Below are 19,511 nucleotides of genomic sequence, written 5' to 3' on the forward strand. Positions count from 1 at the left end.
AACAGTAGCGTTGTGATGGATGATGTATCCTTTTTTTGATTATTCATTTCATGTACGCTGCATGCTGTGTCCCATCAAAAGTGTGTGATCAGGCATGAAATCAGAATGCCTTGCCCTGAGTTCTGCAGAGAAGTGAATCTAGGACAAGCTTAGGGAGAGAGGGGAGAACTGCTCTTTCTCTTAGAGTGACCGAACGTGGGACATTAATGAAGGAAGGAAAGGTGGAAAGGTCCAAGGTGAGAGAGCTGAAGTGTTTCTGAGGTACTAGACAGAGAGCTTGCATCAGGAAAGAATGCTGAAAGACCCGTTGTCTTTGGGGAGGAAGTCTGTTTCAGAAGTGATGAAAGTAAGGGCACATTTCTGGTGACCCAAAGGGAGCGAAGCGTAGTTTATTTCAACTGGGAAGCCACTGAAAATTGCTGAACTGAGAGCAAGTCTGAGAGAAAGAATCTGTCCTCAGGGAGATTTCTTTTCAAGACTTCGATTAATATTCTTCTCGCTCAGTGTCATTTTTTTGTCTTTACAAGGTAAGCTGCTTCTTGTGGATTTTTTTTTTAAAATTTTTGAATCATACTTGGCTTTGAAGATCAGAGTCTCTGAAAATGCCACCTCAAAGCTTTTGGGAAAGGGCTTTCAATAATGACATCTTTGGAATGAGTTGCTGAATCATTTCTTAGTGAACAAGTGCCCACCACTAGGAAAACAGCATTTTTTGGCACCTCTGAGTAAAGGCGGGTAGTCTAAACATTGGAAGAGTTCTGAGATATTTATTGCTTTGTTGTTTCTAGATAAGTTTTCTTCAGGTCCTGTCTGAGGCAAGAGAGTGGTTTGGGAAGATTTATAGCAGCACAATTGATAGAATATGCATGGTAACAAAATCATCTTCTTGATCAGCCTGCCACTTGGTTTGGTGCACATTAGTTTGCACGCTCCTGAGAAGTATAATCTGACTTTAATATACTGTTTTTAGTAGTTGTTTCTGTTTGTGTATCCTGCAGGTGATTGACTCAGGAACATTGGATACAGTTGGTGCAGTTGTTGTTGACCAAGAAGGAAATGTTGCTGCTGCTGTCTCCAGTGGAGGTTTAGCACTAAAGCATCCTGGAAGAGTTGGTCAGGTGATTATATCTTTTCATTTGGGAATGGTTGTTCAGCAATTGTGACACTAAGTAAGAGCTGTGATAGCAAACTGATGTTCTCCCTTCTTTCACATTATGCTCTGAAGGCATTATCACCGCATTGGAATGCAAGTTTTGTTTTTAGTGTCCTCTGTTGATGTTCTAGAACATTGATCAGTAAGAAATTGTTCTGTAGTTAGTTACCCTTTGCCAGAGGTATTAATAAGTTAATTTCTCAGGCTTAAATACATCCTTAGTACCACAAATATTCTCTTAAATGCTTTGAGTGTTTTTAAATAAGATTTTCATCAATATTCAGGGAAGCTGTCCTAATTAATTTTTAAATGATCTTGTGAATTGGTAGAAGTGATCAAGGTGTTAAAAGAATGCATCGGTTATAGTCATTCTTTATAGTTATTAGGTAAGGGAATTTTGAGGAGTGTCAGAAAAGTCATAGTCTGTTGCTATATAGCTGTGATTTTGGTTGACTTTGCTGCTGTCCTAAAAGCAGTTCTTTTTGAAATGTTTGTAAGATTTTCTTTCGAAATAGTACTGTGAAAGGGACTTTATATAAATAGGAAACAGTTGCAATTATTTTGTCTTTTGATGTCTATACCCCCACCCCATTTTCTGTAAATTTAGGTTAGAATGATGTGCATCTATGATAATCATTCAGTTCTGAAGAATAGTAAAAGAAAATGTAGCAAAATGGATGGGAATTTTGGGTTCGACTGTTAGCTTTTCTTATTCAAGTTTTGTATTAATACTTGGATTTTTCTTGGGCTTCTTTTTTTTGTGGGTTTGGTGGTTTTTAGTGGGATTTTTGTGTGTGTGGTGGGTGGATTTTTTTTTTCTTTTTTTGTTAAGGGAAGGGAACAAACCTAAACTTATGTATTCTTAATTTTATGGAAGGTGCATTTCTTTCCTCAGGCAGCTCTTTATGGTTGTGGCTGCTGGGCTGAAAATACAGGAGTGCATACACCTTACTCCACTGCTGTGAGTACTTCAGGTATTTACTACTTTTATGAATATTTCAAAGAGTTACTGTATTTCTCTGCAGTTAATTTACAAATTCGAACTAAAATAATTGAATGGTGAATTAAAATATTAACAATTTCCATATACATTCAACATGTGTATAATTTATTTACTTATAAATACGTATCTGTGTTCTATAGATGCTCTATAAATTTCACGTAGTTGATTTGGTTTTTTTTAAGTAAAATGACCAATGTAAGCAACCAAATTTCAAGACTACACTGAAATTTTATCCTGTTCAGAAGATTTTGTATTGCACTGAAAGGATGTACTCTTGTTTGTAATGCATTCAGGGACTTGTCCTACTGTAAACAAGCACTGTTATAAGCCTAATGCTGTGTTAGACACAGAACGTTTCTCTGACCTGAACACTTCTGTAAAGGACGGAGATAGTCAGAGGGTCCTTCAACATAAGAGGCTCTCTTTCATAAAAAATGCTACAAAACTGAATTTTTGTGCCCAAAAATATTTGAAGTACTATTTTAAGTGAATTTGTTCTTCGTTTCCCTTTTTCTCATAAAAGGAAGGGGACAAGGCAGAACCAAATGACTAGAGTAAAGTTCCTTTGAAAACATAGATTTAGAAATTGTGAAAATAACGTAGGAATTAGGGTAGCTGCTCTTCCAATTGGAAGTCTCAGGATCCTGGACATACAAATGTATTTTGTTCATACGATGCTCATCAGCAGGTGTCAAGCAGAGCTGTTCAGTCGGCTGGTATGCTGAGCACCAGACATACCATTTGTCAAGCCAAGGTTGTCAGTCGGTCTACTAAATGTAACAGGATTGAAGAAAATAGCTAAAATTTGAGAAAAAAAAATAAGAAAAAAACCCCCTCCAAACAACCAAAAGATATCTAGGAAAATAGCCCATGCTGCAATGTAAGATTTGAGAATGTAAGTCAGGGTGATTTTAACTTGTCAGGAATAGACAGTGAAAAGGTGATTGTATTGTTATACAATATCAGGTGAATATTATATAACACAAACTTTGAAGTGAAGATCTGCAGAAGGTACTTTTACATAGCCACTCCCACGTAAAGCAGTTGAAGGGCCTGCATTTAATTTTTTTTTTTTTTTTCCCCCTTGGCATTTGAAGAATCTCAAATAGAGAAACTACTCATAACGCTTTTTCATAATGCTTATGTCAGGATGCAAAAAGCATGATTTGGACTTATGCTGAATAGCCAGAGTTGTTAGTGTTTAGCATAGGGGTGGAGAAAAAAACCCTGCAGAGTTCAGATTTGGGTGATGAAAGCTGTATCCCAGGAGTACAGCAGAGTTAGTCCTGTCACAGAAATAGTGAGGAGAACAAGGCAGCAGAGAGTAGAACTAAAATTTGACAGAGGCTGAAGTGCATCGGAAATATCCTTTATTGCTTTTGAAGTTCTATACCTTTCTAGTTTCCTCTGTATTAAAGTTTGTCTTGCACTGCTGAAAATTTGTAGGTATGTTCACCCTTAAGTTCAATGTTAGTAATAACAAGTGTTCTTTTTAGTACTTATGCAAAGGAAAGTCCTACTGAGTGCAGAAGTGTTGGAAGATCTTTCTACTTGAGGAACACGATATTGATTTTAGTTTAATAAATGTTAATCTATGTAAGCAAATATTTTAAATATTACAGTATTGGGGACCATAATAATTAATATAAGTCCAATATGAAAGATTCTTTGTGGAAAAGCTAAGGACACCTTTATTTAATTCTTCATAACTGTTTTTTACTAAGTCAGCTGTATTTGAGGTTTATGCAAGAACTGGCAAACATCCTGATATACTTTAAGATGATGTCTGGGTTTAATGATGGCCTTAAATAGAAATCTCCTTTCTTTTTGCTGGTACTGATTTTATATAGCGGTAAATACTTCAATGTTATACTACATATAGTTATAATCTTATATTTGTAACTGTCACACACGTTTCTTTGGTTCAGATTTTCTAGCCTCCATGCCATTACATTAATACCAATCCCAGTTAATTGAAATAGACTGCTAGTGGTCTATGAAATGTGGCCATCTGTTTATTCACTACTTGAAATTCAGACTAGCAGTGTTTAATTAAACTCTTGTTCTGGATTTCCTTTAAAGTATGTATGTGAGACAGAATGAGATAGAAATGTTTACTGTGAGAACTCTTCTGTAATCAATACCATTCTTTTATCCATTTTCAGAAGCTCATGATATTTTATTTTATAATGCAGTTTGTTTAGTGCAGTTTTAAAATGTATTAATCCCTGACTCTTGTTTAAAATGTGCGTGTCCAACAATGTGAACCTTGAAGTTAATTAAGGGGTAGAGGGATGGAAAAGTTACATTATAGGAAAGATTGAAAGAATGAAGCTTAAGTTGGGGGAATGGCGGCATAAAAATCTGCAAATATTCCAAAAGGTGAAATGGCCAAGGCTAAGTAAGAAAATAGTATGTTAACATATATCATTGCTGGATGAATTTTTAGAAAATTAAGGTAGTGCCTAAACTCTAGAAGATACCTTGGTTTGGAAAACTCTAAAAGTGACAGTGCTTCCTAAGAGAAGATAAGCATTGTCACTTGGTCTACCAAAAATCAGACTAGACTGTATTTGTAATAGTCATTATACCCACCTCTTGTAGGTTTCTAAAATGGTTTTGTGTGGATATATATTTAAAAAAAACTAAGAACATAAACTTTTGTGTAAAAGCATTTAAAAGATGTACATGAAATAACTGAAATTTAGAATGAGTTTAGATTTCTTTGATTTTTCACGATAACATTTTGTTGTTATAATTTCACGTGTCTTTTCATTTTAATTTGTCTAAGTGGTAAATTTGGCACAAATTTATCGTAACTTTTTCTAGAGCGAATTTTTTCTGTTGTATAGGGGAAAAAGAGGAAAATTAGGCTTCAGTTGCTTTGTGTTTTGAGTGCTGTGTGTGTAGACTTTTAATAATGGCTTCACAGAATAGTTGGTTAATCAAATCACATTTGGAATTAAAAAAACCCACGCTGAATGAAGAGAAAACTTAAACTATGATGCCCTTAAGGCTTTATTGAAACTATGCTCTAAATTACTAAATGTTAATATATATTAAACCAAATAATTTTAACTCAACTATTCTTTAGGAAATAAAATGTTTGTGCTGCTTTAGACTTATTAACTCTTTTTAGTGATAGCTAGAGATAGAAACTCAAGCCTTGACAGTTTGTTATATCAGGCACTATATCCGGTCTTGAAAAAGGATTATTCAGTATTAGTTTCCTCCAAGCGTTTTTTAAGGGCCAGGTTTTGTAAACTGTTTCGATTCCATGCTTGTGCAATTGCTCATGTCTTTGGGATTTGGAGGCTATGACCACCAAGAGATTCAACAGGTGATGAAAACCTCTGGTGTGGGTAGATGGGAGTTTGGAATAGTAATTCAAAGTATATGCAATACAATTCCACATTGAAATCCTTGTGGAATTGTCAGGAACATAAGAATGAATACATTGGATTGAGCCAGAGCTCCACATAGCTTGTTGTCCTGCCTCAGGGTAGAGGAAGTTTGCAGGTCTTCAAGGAAAAGTGCAGGAAGGGCAAAACCACCTCCACTGTGTTATTTGTGGTTCTAGCTGTTTGTTGTACTGGGACTTTATATTGGAGGTAACTTGTTCTTATTAGGGCAGGGTGATTTTCTTGATTTCTTTTTTTTTTCATATTTAGAAAACCAGTTATTTAAATTTAACTGGAAATGTTTTTCTTATCCTGTGGTGGTTTACCTTTGTAAAAGCTTTCTTGGAAAAAGCAAAGCATTGCTTTAAATGCTACAGTTAGTAACACAGTAGGGTTTATTCTGGAATTTTTGTTAGTTTTGTTCTAAGATACTTCTATTGAAGCTTCAGTTTGAGACATATCTTTCAATACTTGCCTCATAAAAAATAGGTAGGAAAAAAAGGGCATTGCCATAGAAGTACTTCATTAAAAGTTCTTTCAAATTCATGTAGTTTTCTTTCAATTAGTTGTATATTATTTGAAGACATGCTTTTACATCTTGATTTTCTGTTGGCCCTGTGGATGCTGGCAGGCTTCTAGCTTTTGCGTGTTCAGGGAGGATTTGGTATTAGTTCTTATGCCTTCAGCAAGTTGTTTCTCAAATATTTTTGGCCATTTTTATCATCATTTTATATTGAATGTGCCAAAGGTGGTGGTTCTGAACTTGTTTGGGCATGACTTCAACTTTTTGAACAGTATTTTCTTACCTCTAGCAGTCTCTTGGCCTTGTTGTTTAGCCACAGTGTCTTTGGTTTTATTTTTTTTGGCTTTTCAAAAGTTATTTCACGGTTTATAAAATACAGGATATTGTAAAACTCATATTTTATGGCTATAGTTTAACAGGGGGTGAAACAAATGAAATAAAAAGATGAAGACTTTCTAAAGACAGGACTGGGGAGATGGTGGAACTTAAGAATGACTGTGACTATAAAGGGCTTTAAATTCAATGCTTATTCTGTAACTCGTGGTCTAAAATTCAGTTTCTGTGTAAATAAGTAAAATCTTTCTGATAATTTCTATCAATTTCTGGAGACATTTCAAAACATGAACTCTGAATATATATATGTATTTTTAAAGTATGGTTGTGGGACTTTATGGCAACTGAAGGATAAACATTATAGGAATTTTCTAAGCATCTCAAAGCCAGTATTGAAATTCAAGAGAATCAGAGAATGTGGCAGTTGGGCAGTTGCAGCCATAGCTAAGATTCTTGGTCAGCCTTAACTGAGACTTATAACAACATAATGCAAGTGTCATGCCATGCAAGAATGATGGGAGAAACTGAGTGAAAGCTTGTTAAATGAGATGTACATTACCAGTGGGCATTATTTAGTATAAGTAACTACTAAACTGGTTTTTGGATCAACATAGTAGAAGCCAAATCTTTAGATCTTTGAAAGCTCATGCATACATGTGCGTGCACATTTTCACATGCACATGGACACAGACAGAACAGCCTCTTCTTTAAGCACCCCAACCAGCTCCCACCCTGAAAAGGCCAAAACCACACTCCTAAGGCCACTTGGAACTCTTTACTGAATATTTTCTGTTGGCATATGAATGTAAACACAGGAAGATGGGTATTATTTGGAAGGAAAACATTCGTGAACAAAACCCAACCGCAGAAGAAACAATAGTCCATTTTTTGGCTGTACTTTAACAAAGCATTTCCTATTTTTTCCTGAACATAATAGGAATCAAAGACTTTGTGTATATTTTACTCATTCAAAATAATATCAAGTGTGGCATTGGATCTCCTCTCCCTTTGGAATGTACATGATGATTCTGAATATTCTTCTACTGACTATGCCAAAAGTAACACTGGGGTTAGAGGCAGGCCACGTTTTCCCTCGGAGATAAGTTGAAAAGTAGTAGTTCTCTTAGGATATACAGAACCTTAAATATGAAATATAAAAATAAATATAAAATTTACAGTTACAGCTAACACAAGCGGCTTTAAAAATGCATCTCTAAGTGGAATTTAATTTTTGAGTGGAACTGCAGAGACTGAGACTAATGCCTTGCATTCCATTTTACATCTTTACAACAATAGATAGGAGTAAGCATACTTACCTACTCTTCACATGTGGGTGGTGTGCTTTGTCTATGTGTATCAGCCATTGAAGCCAGCAAACCTTTTAATATTGCATTTCTGAAGATAGAAGGTCTTGCATTATTTACCGAATGCAGAAGTTTTGTAACATAGAGCTGCTAAGTCTCCAGCCTTTACTAGAATCCATTTCAGGAGAATATTTGATACAAGAAAGATACAGTGATGTCCTAGGGCAAATTTAAATAGAACCTCATTATAGTTGATAGTCCTAAAGAAAGAGGAGTAGAATCTTTAAATATTTTGAGTGCTTTTAAAAAATTAAGCGTATTAACAACTATAATTGGACTTCAGGACTGAGGACAAAGTTGTGATTTGTTGAGAAAGTAGCAGGGACGTCTGACTCCTGGACCCAGACTCAGGCATAGGTGAGGATTTGGTCTGGGAGAAATCTTTCAGTGATGTCTTGCTCTTCTACCCTGTCTAGAGTATCATACCGACTGAACAAAAATCAGATGCAATGTTTTTGGAATGTGTACAGAAACTATATATATATTCTGTATGTTGCCAGTTTCTCATGAATTCAGCAAGATCCTAAAGGACTGACTTTTAAGGTCTCTGGTCAAGAGCAGTGGCCTCTATTCTCATAAAGGCATTGTAGGGATTACATGAAAATACCTTAAATGGTGTATTGGGTGTACATAAATATGTATGTGTTGTATGAGCTTTAACAAGATCAAGTGTAGGGTCCTGCACTTGGGGCACAGCAACCCCATGCAATGCTACAGGCTTAGGGATTAGTGGCTGGAAAGGACCTGGGGATGCTGGTCGACAGCTGGCTTAACATGAGCCAGCAGCGTGCTCAGGTGGCCAAGAAGGCCCACAGTGCATCCTGGCTTGTGTCAGATATGGTGTAGCCAGCCGGAGTAGGGAAGTGATCATCCCTCTTGACTCAGTGCTAGTAAGGCTGCACCTCAAATACCGTGTTCCGGGACATGGTTTAGTGGTGGGCTTAGCAGTGCTAGGTTTACAGTTGCACTCACAGATCTTAAGTTCTTTTCCAACCCAAATGATTCTATGATTCTGTGACGTATATGATGCATTATTCCATGAAGTTAAAAGTGGTGCATGTTGCATAGTGAAGTATCATAGAATTGTTTATCCTGGAAGGAACTTCTGGAGATGATCTAGTCCAGCTTCCCCTGCTCAAGGAGGATTCCCTTGGCTTTGTAGCCCTTATCAATAAGGAAATAAGGGTATTCACTCTTCCTCCCCCTGCCTTTTCCTGCTTAAACTTTTACGTTTTGTTCACATCTTTTCTCCTTTCCAGTCCATTCTGTGGCTTATGGATGCTTTTGCTGGCACAATGGAACAGGTAGTGTGGAATAGGAAACAACACCTATAGATGGATGGCTTGGCTTGTGAAATTGGTTGTTGAGCTATTTTGCTCTCTCCTTATAGAAGCCGCTGAACTGTGTACTTTCTTACTGGTAAACCATTTTTTGACGGGAACCACAGTGATGTCCAAATCTGTGGACTAAATATTTAGTATTTATTAACTGGCTTGTGATGTGGGACTTAGGCTTTGTGATCCCTGTGCTTTGAGGTCAGTAGTGGCTGTGCTGGGATCTATTGACTGCCGGTACCATCGCAGGTGCCATTTGCCTGTCTGGCCTACGTCCTTTTGAATCCACACTCCAAGTGTCCAGAGGAACTGCACATGCAAATTTTATATCCTGTATAGGTTATAGATATAACGATACAGTTAATCTCTTTGTGTTGAAATATGTATTGTCTCTCAAAATCAGTCTAGTCCTGGAAGATTTAGGGGAATAGTAGATAATAGAATGCATCACAGATGAAGCAGATGCGTATAGAGAAGAGTTATGTCATTGTTACAGTGAACCAGAGGGTAGAGGAGACAGATCAGTATTTACCTCTGAAGTGGATGCTTCTGTGAAGAGTTCAGCCTTTGTGTCCAGATGCCATCTGGAGGCTTCAGTGCTATAGCATGTGGTGTCTGAACTAACTCACTCCCACCGCAAGGCTGTGTGTGAAGAGAGGAAGCAACAGGCAGAGATGATTTGTGGGAATGGCAGCATTAAGAAGCCACCAATTAAACACAGTACCATAGTGTTCAAAGCTGAGGTTTTTGTCCATAGAACAATCAGAATGTTTGGTTGAATTGCCTTTGGAAGGATTGTTTTGAAGCAGAACTGAATGGATGTAGCAGTCAAAGAATACTTATTGCCTCTTGAAATTTTAATTGAACTTAATATAATAATATATTGTAATCATGAGGTTGCATGGGCTTTTTAGACGTGGTAGTCTCCTGCAGAATGCTCACTACTCAAGAGTGGTGTGTTCATAACCTGAGGCAGCAGCCAGCTGTGCAACGCTGTCTCCTCTGAACACAGTTAGTCCTGTTCTTGTTTGCCATACCTGGCCCAAATGGCTTGAACTGGATGCAAGGATATAAATTGAAATGGAGTCTGTGGCAAGCTGAATGCTCTTTATATGTCTTAAACATTTTCCTGTGATTAAGAGGAAATAACAGTATACATTTAGTTAGCTGCTATCTTATCTACTTTATCACAGAAGTGATATAGTTTGGGAAAATGTAGTAGAGGAGTAGTAACAAAGCTTCTGATGAATTCCTAGGCTAAAAAAAGTTTGCTTTTTCCTTTACAGTTTAAATTAAATTAATTTAATTATTAATTTAAAAATGTGTTAAATTTAAAGAATAATGAAGAAAATGTCATTTTACAATGAAACTACATTTTCTTCATTCTAACCTCTTTTGAAGGTATATTTAAAATTATTTTGTTCATAATAATTGAAACAAATGGTTTTTTTAATACTTGAAGATATCTGACATTTCCTGCTATTTAAAAGTGAAGGATTTGTACATTTGGCGTATTCTAACTTTTCACCCTTTTTTTCCTTATCTGTAAAATTGTAGAAAAGCTGGATGAGTTATTCTTCAGAGCGATTTTAGTTTGTTTTAAAAACTTAGATGTGTAGAAAGTGTTTTCCCACCTTTTCATGGAGAAGATACTTCAGATGCAGTTTGTCTGAATATTGAATTTGTCTTCTGTTACCTTTGAAACCTACCCAAATTTACTGAAGTTACAACCTTTTGGAAAATTTCCATTTGTGTGTTCTTATTAGGTGTTCGTTAGCTTGGAACTTCAATCATCTAAGAGTTATCTGTTTGCAACAAGAATGTGCTCCATTGATCCCTCTAGGATCACTGCTTTAGGAATTGGACAGGACTTTGTTTGCAGGTGTTCTTCCTGGCAACAGGTCAGTCAGTTAAAAATTTCCTCTGCTAGTATGGAGGCAAGATGCAGCAACTGATAGGAGTACAAAAAGCTAGAAGTTATGCAACTTTAATTTAGTACTGTAGTTCATTCTGTTAGTCTGCAGCATTTTATATTGCTTCAGAATTTGACTTTACATTTTTATTTTATTATGTAGCTAACTGTATCAGTATCTTACCAGCTAAATATTTTTCTTGTACTGTATTCTGTGTTTTAAAATCATTGGCTTGCAAGTTTTCATTTGGCTCTTCCTAGAGATGCTAGTAATGACAACCAGAGCTTACTAAAATACAAGTTTCACTGTGTTTCTGTTAGGCATAACTAGAGGTTATTCAGGAAGTAAAGCAGAAGTAGTTGCTTTTTAACTTTAGTGACACTTATTTTCTAGGCATTAGTCTTTAACTGAAAATAGCAACATCAAAGTTGAAGCAACTTAACAGGACCAAGTTCTGGCTCTAATGTATGGAATGCATAATAAAGTACAGATAACCTGTAACTTCTGTCTTTAGCTTCTGAAGAGTCATACTTTGGCATTGGAGTAAACTAGATTAATTTTTCCATTCTCAAATGAATGTGAGTAATGCAAGTTTCCATTTTGTGCTCCTTTAAAACAAGTTCCAACACTTTGTGTTGAGGTACTGTATGTTTCAATAGCTAGACAGGCTCCGGCAGCTTGTCAAAGCTCCGTAAGCTCTCTGCTTATGGCTTGCAGAAAGAAAGCTAGATTTTCATTTCTACTTCCATTCAACAGGAGTCTCTTTCATGTCTGAAAATTGAAAACGCGTGTTTTTCAGTGTGGTGCATGGATGTGTGTGTGCCCTCTGGCACACCTGTTTCTAATTTCCTGACTTGAAAGCATCTCCCATCAAAAGAAGCAGAAAAACAATTTCTTTCTGACACGCTGCTTGGAGGCCCTTGCTTTGCAGAAGGCCTTCCTTTCGTTTGCCATCTTTGTTCCATTGGTAGTACATTATAAGATGCAGAGCATGCATTGTATGGGATGTTCAGCTTATATTGTGCTGGGGTTCTTTCTGTCTTTTTGTGGTTATTTCAAGCATTAGAAATCTACATGAGAAGTTGCTATGCTGAGGAGAAAAACAGTAATTTAATCCTTAGTTTCTTGCATGAAGCTCAAATTAAGGCACGAAGTCTATAGCAAGTTAAGGTTTGTATAACCTATGAATTAAGTAGAGTATTAGTTACTGTTTGTTACAGGCAGGAGGTTAGACTGAAATTTAAATATTATAGTGCTGATATCTTACCTTTTCTTCAAGGTAGTGTGCAGTGTAAAATAGTATCACTATAATAGCTAAAAATTAAAGATGTTCACCACCTTAAAAAAACCACCAAACCTACAGAAAAAGCCCTATTAACTTGATGGTTGTGTAAGTTGGCATAGGCTAGTCAGCCAATTACTACAGAAGTGAGCTACTAATTATTAAAGATGACTTAGGAAGGAAAAGTACAAAATTTAGACTAGACATAAGAAGGCATTTCTTCACGATGAGAGTGGTGAGGCACTGGAACAGGTTGCCCAGGTAATTTGTGGAATACTCATCCTTGGAGGTGTTCAAAGCCAGGTTGGATGTGGCGTTGGACAACCTGATCTAGTGGAGGTGTCCCTGCCCATGGCAGAGGGGTTGGAATTAGATTATCTTTAAGGTCCCTTCCAACCCAAACTACTCTGCGATCATTCTATGATTTTAAGTTCTAGCTTAAACGCTCCTAGCTTGTCTGTTTCCTCAGTTCAGCAGCTGAGACTTTTACAAACAGTATGTGGATTGTCTCCATAGCTACTGTGTTGCAGTATGTACCTGTGGGTCCTACACTGTTGAATTACATTGGTTTTATATGCTGACAGGCTAAATGGAACAAAACATTCAAAAAGGCTTAGAGCTTAAACTCCACTAAATTCCTACAGCTAAACAGTTCTTGAAATGCAAAGACTGAGCCTGGCTCTACACCATAATGGCTAGTCGTTTATGTGCTCCCAAGACTTGCCTTTGTTAAGCTCTGTTCATTAGTAGTATGATCGGGTACGTGCAGAAAACAGTGAAAATGCAAGTCAGACTATGTACTTCTATGTAGCTTTATGGACTATAACAAATATATTCTTCAATCTTTAGGTGCATAGGTAAGGTGTGCAGTTCCCATTTATGCCTGCTAAGGTATGCAGCCCTGATACACTCCTTGTGTTGTGCATGCATTGATATTCAAGTACCAAGGAGTTGCTTCCTAGAGTATCTGCTCACTACTGGCATTATGAATGACAGTGAAAAAAATATTATTTGTCAGCATAGCAACAGGTTTCCATGATCGGTTCCTGTCTCTCTTTCTTCTGCAACAAGGTGTGTGTCTCGCTTGTTGCACAGCTCTGTACAATGCAACAGGTACTTCTGGTTTGTCTGACCTGTGTTTCACTAATCAGCAACATCTGGTGCATGGGGCATGGAGTGCAGGAACGATTATTTTGCTGTACTCGAAGCTCAGAAAAATGCCTGTTGAGGGCTTTATGCTGTTCTGTGCTAATTTTGACGGAAATAGTAACCTGAAGGGGCTACTGATATGTATGTAACTGTTAAGAAGAAACAACCTATGAAAAAAAGAGAGGTTTTAGATTCCCAGATTATTCTTGTGGGAATCTTGTATGAATCAAGAAGGAGTGTCTAAATGGGAAAAGGGTACTAGTCTAAGAAATTACGCATTTATATGCCCAAAGAAGAGGATGTTGGCCAGCTTTGTGCTTAGCAAGAAACACTGCATGAGAAGCTGTACTATGGCATGGTCCAAGATGATCTGTATCTCTGAGAATTAGTTTTGATATTTTCTGCACGTTCTCTAGAGGTTTTCTGTATGATCTCAAAGTGTCTGTTTTCAGACAGGGTTAGGTTGAAGACAGCTTTTCTTTTTTTTATTTTTGTGAGTTTTGATTAATTTTTTTTTTGGTTTTTTTTTCTTGGTTGTTTTGGGGGATATTTTAGATTCTGATTCTCACCAAGTGTGTTGTTTGGAGTGCAAAATAAATGTGTTATAACTGTTGAGCCTTATCCTTTGCTTTACTTGTTTTTTGGAGCCTGTTCTCCCATGTGCCTCTGGAGCCTTTTGGAACCGGGTTTTTTTTAAGCTTTTTTCCCTTTAGCCTAGGAAACTAGAAACATGCATAAAAATATCTATTTTATTTATTTAGCAAAATAGAATATCCATTTCCTATAGAAAGATTGCTCACTTTGCCAGTAGTGATCCTAGACGAGGGCAACTAATTTTACTTATCCCTGCAAACATGGACAACAACTAGTTCAAATGGTAGTATTTTTCTTAGTGGATGGTTTATGAGTAGGCAGCATGGTGTTTGCACAATATTACTCTGTTAGGAAAATAATTCGTTTACTATATTAGACAGTTATTTCAGTGAGAAGCACTAATTTAACCCAGTAATTTTTCCTGGATAGTCATCTCCATTTGAGTCACTCTTGTGTGAAGTTTTATGTAAGCTTTGGTCTGTCACTGCAAAGTGCTTGTCTCAGAGATACAATGAACATCAGGTTACCGAAGCAGTCATTGTCATAGCTGGGAAAGGATGATAAAATGATTTAAACTCTGTTTACAGGAAAGTTGTTGAACAAGTGCATTTGAGACTTTAATGTAGAATTAAAAAGTTCTTACTAAACTTACTACTGGTTTGGTTTCCATATTATTCAGTGACAAACTGTGAAGTATAATAACACATACAGTTAAACGTAGTGTAACGCAAGATAGTGAAGCAAATGAACCAAATCTACATTTTCACCAGCTTGTGTGTGTGATTTGGAAATGCATTAAAATAGTTTTGACTGTAGTTGCTGTCTTGAGTCATGCTAATAAAACTTTTTCGGAAACTGACTAATGCTCGTGGTTAGATTACAAGCAAATGGAACTATAAATTTGAACCCACAACTTTATATTGTAAGTTATAAATTAGGTTTTGATTACTCTAATTCTCTATACGTTTACTGTGTGTCTAGCCCTAGTATTATCTATGATGTTTTCCCAGCTTGAGTCTAGAGAGAGATACAGGTCTGCTAGTGTTGAATTTTAACTTGAGATAATAGGAAGGGCAATTCTGTTGGAATAATTAGGGCAATTCTTTTTGTCAGCCTTTATCTGGTCAATGTATATGAGACACTACCTAGGTATTTTTCTTGTTCAAAACCACATGTTCCTACATCAAAAACTGGAGCAACAAATTTTTCTTTTCAAAATAGGGGGATTATTTTCCTTGGTTATCTGTCCCAGCAGATTGCTGGCATGTGACGTGTTGAAAGATTTTTACGTACACTGCCAGCAGCAGTCTGTAGGTTTGCTGCCTTATAGGTTGACATAAATATGACTAAAAGAAATTATTTTGTCTGTGGGGATGTAGAGATGCATGGTGTGTTAGTAGAATTGCAAGGCTGCTTTCCTTGTGGTTGATCCTGGATCACATCAGTGGGCTGCAGCTGCTCTTAACCCATATTAAGTTTTCTTTCAATTATTTTTTTGTAGCAGACTGATGTTATGGGAACTCTTCAATAAAATCTTTCTCTTAGGGGAAAATAACATTATATATCATGCTGAAAAATGGCTATTGTCTTTTTGAAGCCAGTTTAGGAATTGCTTAAAAATTGTGTAGTGGTAACATCTGCTTTTATTACTGGATGCATAGGAGATGCATAAGCCCCCTCTGATTTTTGTCTCTTTTGCTGGAATCCCATGCTCAAGTTTATGTTTCTTACCTGACATAGGGCATAAATGTTATGTTTAAAGGTGTTAACAGGTTCATTTAAATAAAAAATTAAAATTCTAAGTTTTTACTGGAGCATATGCTTGTTTAGTTTTATTCTTTACAGTGAAACAACATAATGATTAAATTCTTTTCATTTACAAAGAAGTGAAACCCATGTTTTGATCTACGGGTAAAACACAGTTTTTATGTATTATTCATACATTACTTTGTCTTGAATAAATATTATATAACTCTCAATTCAGTTGTGGGCAAAATCTTTTGCATGGAAGTAATGAAGCAATGAATGGACAGATCCTTCTGTAAGCAGCTGTTGAGGTCACTGTATTGTTATCCTAACCCACTTTTCTCAATAACTTGAGAGCCTGACAATGTCAATGAAGACACTTTTTTTGTGCCCTAAAGAACTGCCTTGCTTTCGTGTGTGATTGTAGTGTTTCAGCTCTTTCATTTTCCTCTGAATTTGTAACTATTTTCACTCAGTCTATTTGCTGTACATATAATTTTCTGTCTTTCTGTTGTGCCAACTCCATGTAAATACAATGCCACTTCAAACAATTCAGTTAAACCAAATTGTATTAATCAGGAGACACTGCCCATTAGGAGGAGTACCTAACTGAAGACTAAGGTGTTATTTTGATGGTTGAAGATATCAAGATTTTGGGACATGTTTACACAGTTTTTCTACACTCTGGTCCCTGGGCTTATTCTCTGACGTCTAGTGCACATGTAATGCTCCACAGGGCTTTTTTGTTGTTTTTATAAATCTTGGAAACGGTGATTAAGTCTTTTTATTTTCTGCTGTCTTAGCAGTCTTTGAAGAACAGTGTTTTTAAGCTGACTTTGTCGTTAAGGGGAAGGGTGTACTTGTATGAAAAGTAACCAGAAAGAGAGATTCTTGGAGTAGGTTGCCATGTTAATTAGGGCTTGAAAGTAATGGCAAGAACAAGTAGCTGCTCTGTGAGTAGCTCCAAGGCACAGGGCTAGACCTGCTGATGTATGGTTGTGCAGTGTTGTGCCCAAACCAGTCAATGCTCTGAACTCAGCATATTGGGAAGCAAGCGATGAGACACTCAGCAGGCTCCACTGGAGCCAGTTTGGGTTGGGTTTATTTATTAGCTCTTTCTTTGTGCCAGATCTAGGCTGGCTTCAGCCAGAGTCGCTCAGATTTCTCTGTTCAGGGCTTGTTAGTGCTTCCAGTAAAGTAAGTGTTATCCATGGAGACTGAGCTGTCTTTGTCTGAAGCCAGCTTAGGTCTGATGTCTTACCAGCTCCGGCTCTTTGCCATGTGAAAGCAGCTAGATCATTTCCAGCCATAAATTTGTCTCTGGAAGCTGTGTAGGTGTATTTATGTAGTTCTGCACCTGAGCTAATAAGTCCAACTGGATTATAGCAGGTTTTTTTAATACAGCCAGCACAGTGCTTGCATCTTGTCATGGTTAATGAGAAATTTGCTTAAAATATATACGTAATTGGGAACTGACTTCTCTTTATATAGTCTAGTGTCTAGTGCCATATTTAGGCCCTGATATACTCTGAAGTTAAAAGTCTGATCAAACAGTAATCACCTAAATTTAGATAATTAAAATAATTGTCATATTACAGCTGTTAAGTAAGTTTTGTGGGTTTTTCTCCCCTTTTCTCCTAACTGGATAACACATTTCAGCTTAACTAGTGCTTGTTTAAGCGTCTTCTAGCTGCTTCATCTGTTTCCTTCTGCTTCCTTGCCATTGAGGAAAAATGGGAGGCATAGTAGTATAATGATGTTTGCTTGTATGCACAAGGTGTTACCAACGTGTTTCTGTGTCCAAGACAACTTTGATCCAATAAGCCTGCACTCTACCATCCTACCACAGCTGGATGTCCCAGAGCACATTGCAGGAAGGGAAAAGAGTGTGGGAGAATAGCAGTGGGTTTGTAAGTGTTCCTACAGAGAGTAGCACTAGTGACCTGTTTTTCTTGGTCATCAACAGGTTTCAGGGGATAGTTACAGAAAGCCCTGAGGCACTAAGTGGTTGTTTGCTGGAGCTTTTTTATTTTCTTAAAGACAAACCTTTAAAAATGGCAGGAGTTTTTATTAGGCGTCCAATGAGCAGCCACACTGTTAAAAAAAAAGTGTAGGAAAAGCCACTTATTCCTTTGTTGACAAAAGGCTAAATCCGATGGTCTACATAGAAGATTGTCATGCAAAGAGTGGCATTCACTGAAGATGTTCTTGATTTGAAGAGAATTTCATCCAAGGATCATTCCTGTGCGAATGATTAGTAAGTGGATACATTGAGAGAGAAATGCTGGATCTGGATAAAGATAACAGGTTGGAAGCAGTCTCACTATTTCTGTTTCTTCTTTCTTAACCTTTTTTTGGTTTATGATTTTGTGCAGTAGAAATTTCATCAGAGTTGTGAGAAAAACCACTGACATCGTTGAGTTTTCATGTGACTCAGTGTCACTTTTTAAAAAAACGAAAATAGAAAAATAATGATAGAGTTTCTACACAGTGATATTTATATTCTTGTTATTCCTAATCTTAACGTTTCTTTAGGTTGTGGAGAGCACCTTGTCCGAACCATACTGGCCAGAGAATGTTCATGTGCTTTGCAGACGGAAGATGCCCACCAAGCTCTACTAGAAACTATGCAAAACAAGTTTATTGGTAAGTATATGGTGCTAATTGCCTTAACATTGCATAACATTTTTTAGAATGCAATTAATCCTATTAAGTAAAATTAAAATGCTTATTTTTGTAATTTCTGTTCAAGCCTTATATTGCGGTTGGCTTCAAATATAGTCTTGTGTTACATCTGAAAAATGTTAAATCAAACTACAGAAGAGTATTTTAGGAAATCTAAAGGAATACCCTTGGAAATATCTTAGTTGTTATGTGAGTCATAGAATACCCAGAGAGGTTTGAAGAAAGAATTTCCTGCCTGAATCACTGGCTGTGGTATACAATTGCGTATTTTAGAATTGGTGGTTTAGGAGCATTAATAAAAATTTTTCTTCATGTTAACCCTTTTAAATATAGCAGACCTCAAAACCACTGCATGTACTGATTAAATACTTTGGATGGAGAGATTCTGGCTTGCTATTTACATGATAAAATTAATTTCTTGAGAAAGTGAAGGCTATTGTAAGGTAAAATCAATTTTTTTTCCGTGATTTGAGAGGATTTCACATTGACTATTTATACCTGTTTAATTTTTTTAATATAGATCTTATTTTCTTTCTTCAAGTCATAACCAAAATATGAATACGGAACTCTAAAATATCTAGCTATGTTTGAACTTTTGAAGATAGCATAGATTCCAGTGAGGCTTCTGGTATGTATATATATAGAGAGAGACTTGCACTGTCTTTACAGCCATTGAATTTTTTTTGAAGCTTTTGTATCCACAAACAATTTTGACCTTAAATCTCTTGTGGACAAGACAATGTAAGTTCTTGTACACTGCATTGCTCAAGTTCATTTTTATGTTTGTTTTTTTTTAATTAGAACTGAGGGAGGGACATACGCATGCTATTTTGGGACCCAAGAACCATTGCCTTGGTCTTGCAAAGAAATGCATTGCAATTTCCTTATTTCTGGTTGAATCCATATTAAGGTCTGCTTCTGATAACGTTATATTTGACCGTTTGAGGAGAAGGCTGCAGTTGATAATTTAGTTGGGAAGTCAGACTAAAACCCAGAAAACAGGAAAATGAAAAGAATGAGAGACTACTTAA

The 19,511-nt window shown here is 36.6% G+C and overlaps 1 protein-coding gene across 7 annotated transcripts in view; it reads left to right on the forward strand.

Moving 5' to 3' along the window:
- The window catches only part of TASP1 (taspase 1), an 89,684-nt gene that overhangs the window by 41,520 nt on the left and 28,653 nt on the right, over nucleotides 1-19,511 (forward strand). For 6 of the 7 annotated variants that reach the window (XM_069850142.1, XM_069850141.1, XM_069850144.1 and 3 more), the window contains 3 exons: nucleotides 999-1,118; nucleotides 2,049-2,127; nucleotides 18,331-18,441. In XM_069850142.1, the coding sequence (XP_069706243.1) occupies nucleotides 999-1,118; nucleotides 2,049-2,127; nucleotides 18,331-18,441 (310 nt within the window). The remainder of the gene's footprint in view (nucleotides 1-998; nucleotides 1,119-2,048; nucleotides 2,128-18,330; nucleotides 18,442-19,511) is intronic. The other variant, XM_069850145.1, reaches the window with a different exon arrangement.

The sequence above is a fragment of the Phaenicophaeus curvirostris genome, chromosome 2, assembly GCF_032191515.1.
Source record: "Phaenicophaeus curvirostris isolate KB17595 chromosome 2, BPBGC_Pcur_1.0, whole genome shotgun sequence".
In the NCBI taxonomy this organism is placed as follows: domain Eukaryota; kingdom Metazoa; phylum Chordata; class Aves; order Cuculiformes; family Cuculidae; genus Phaenicophaeus; species Phaenicophaeus curvirostris.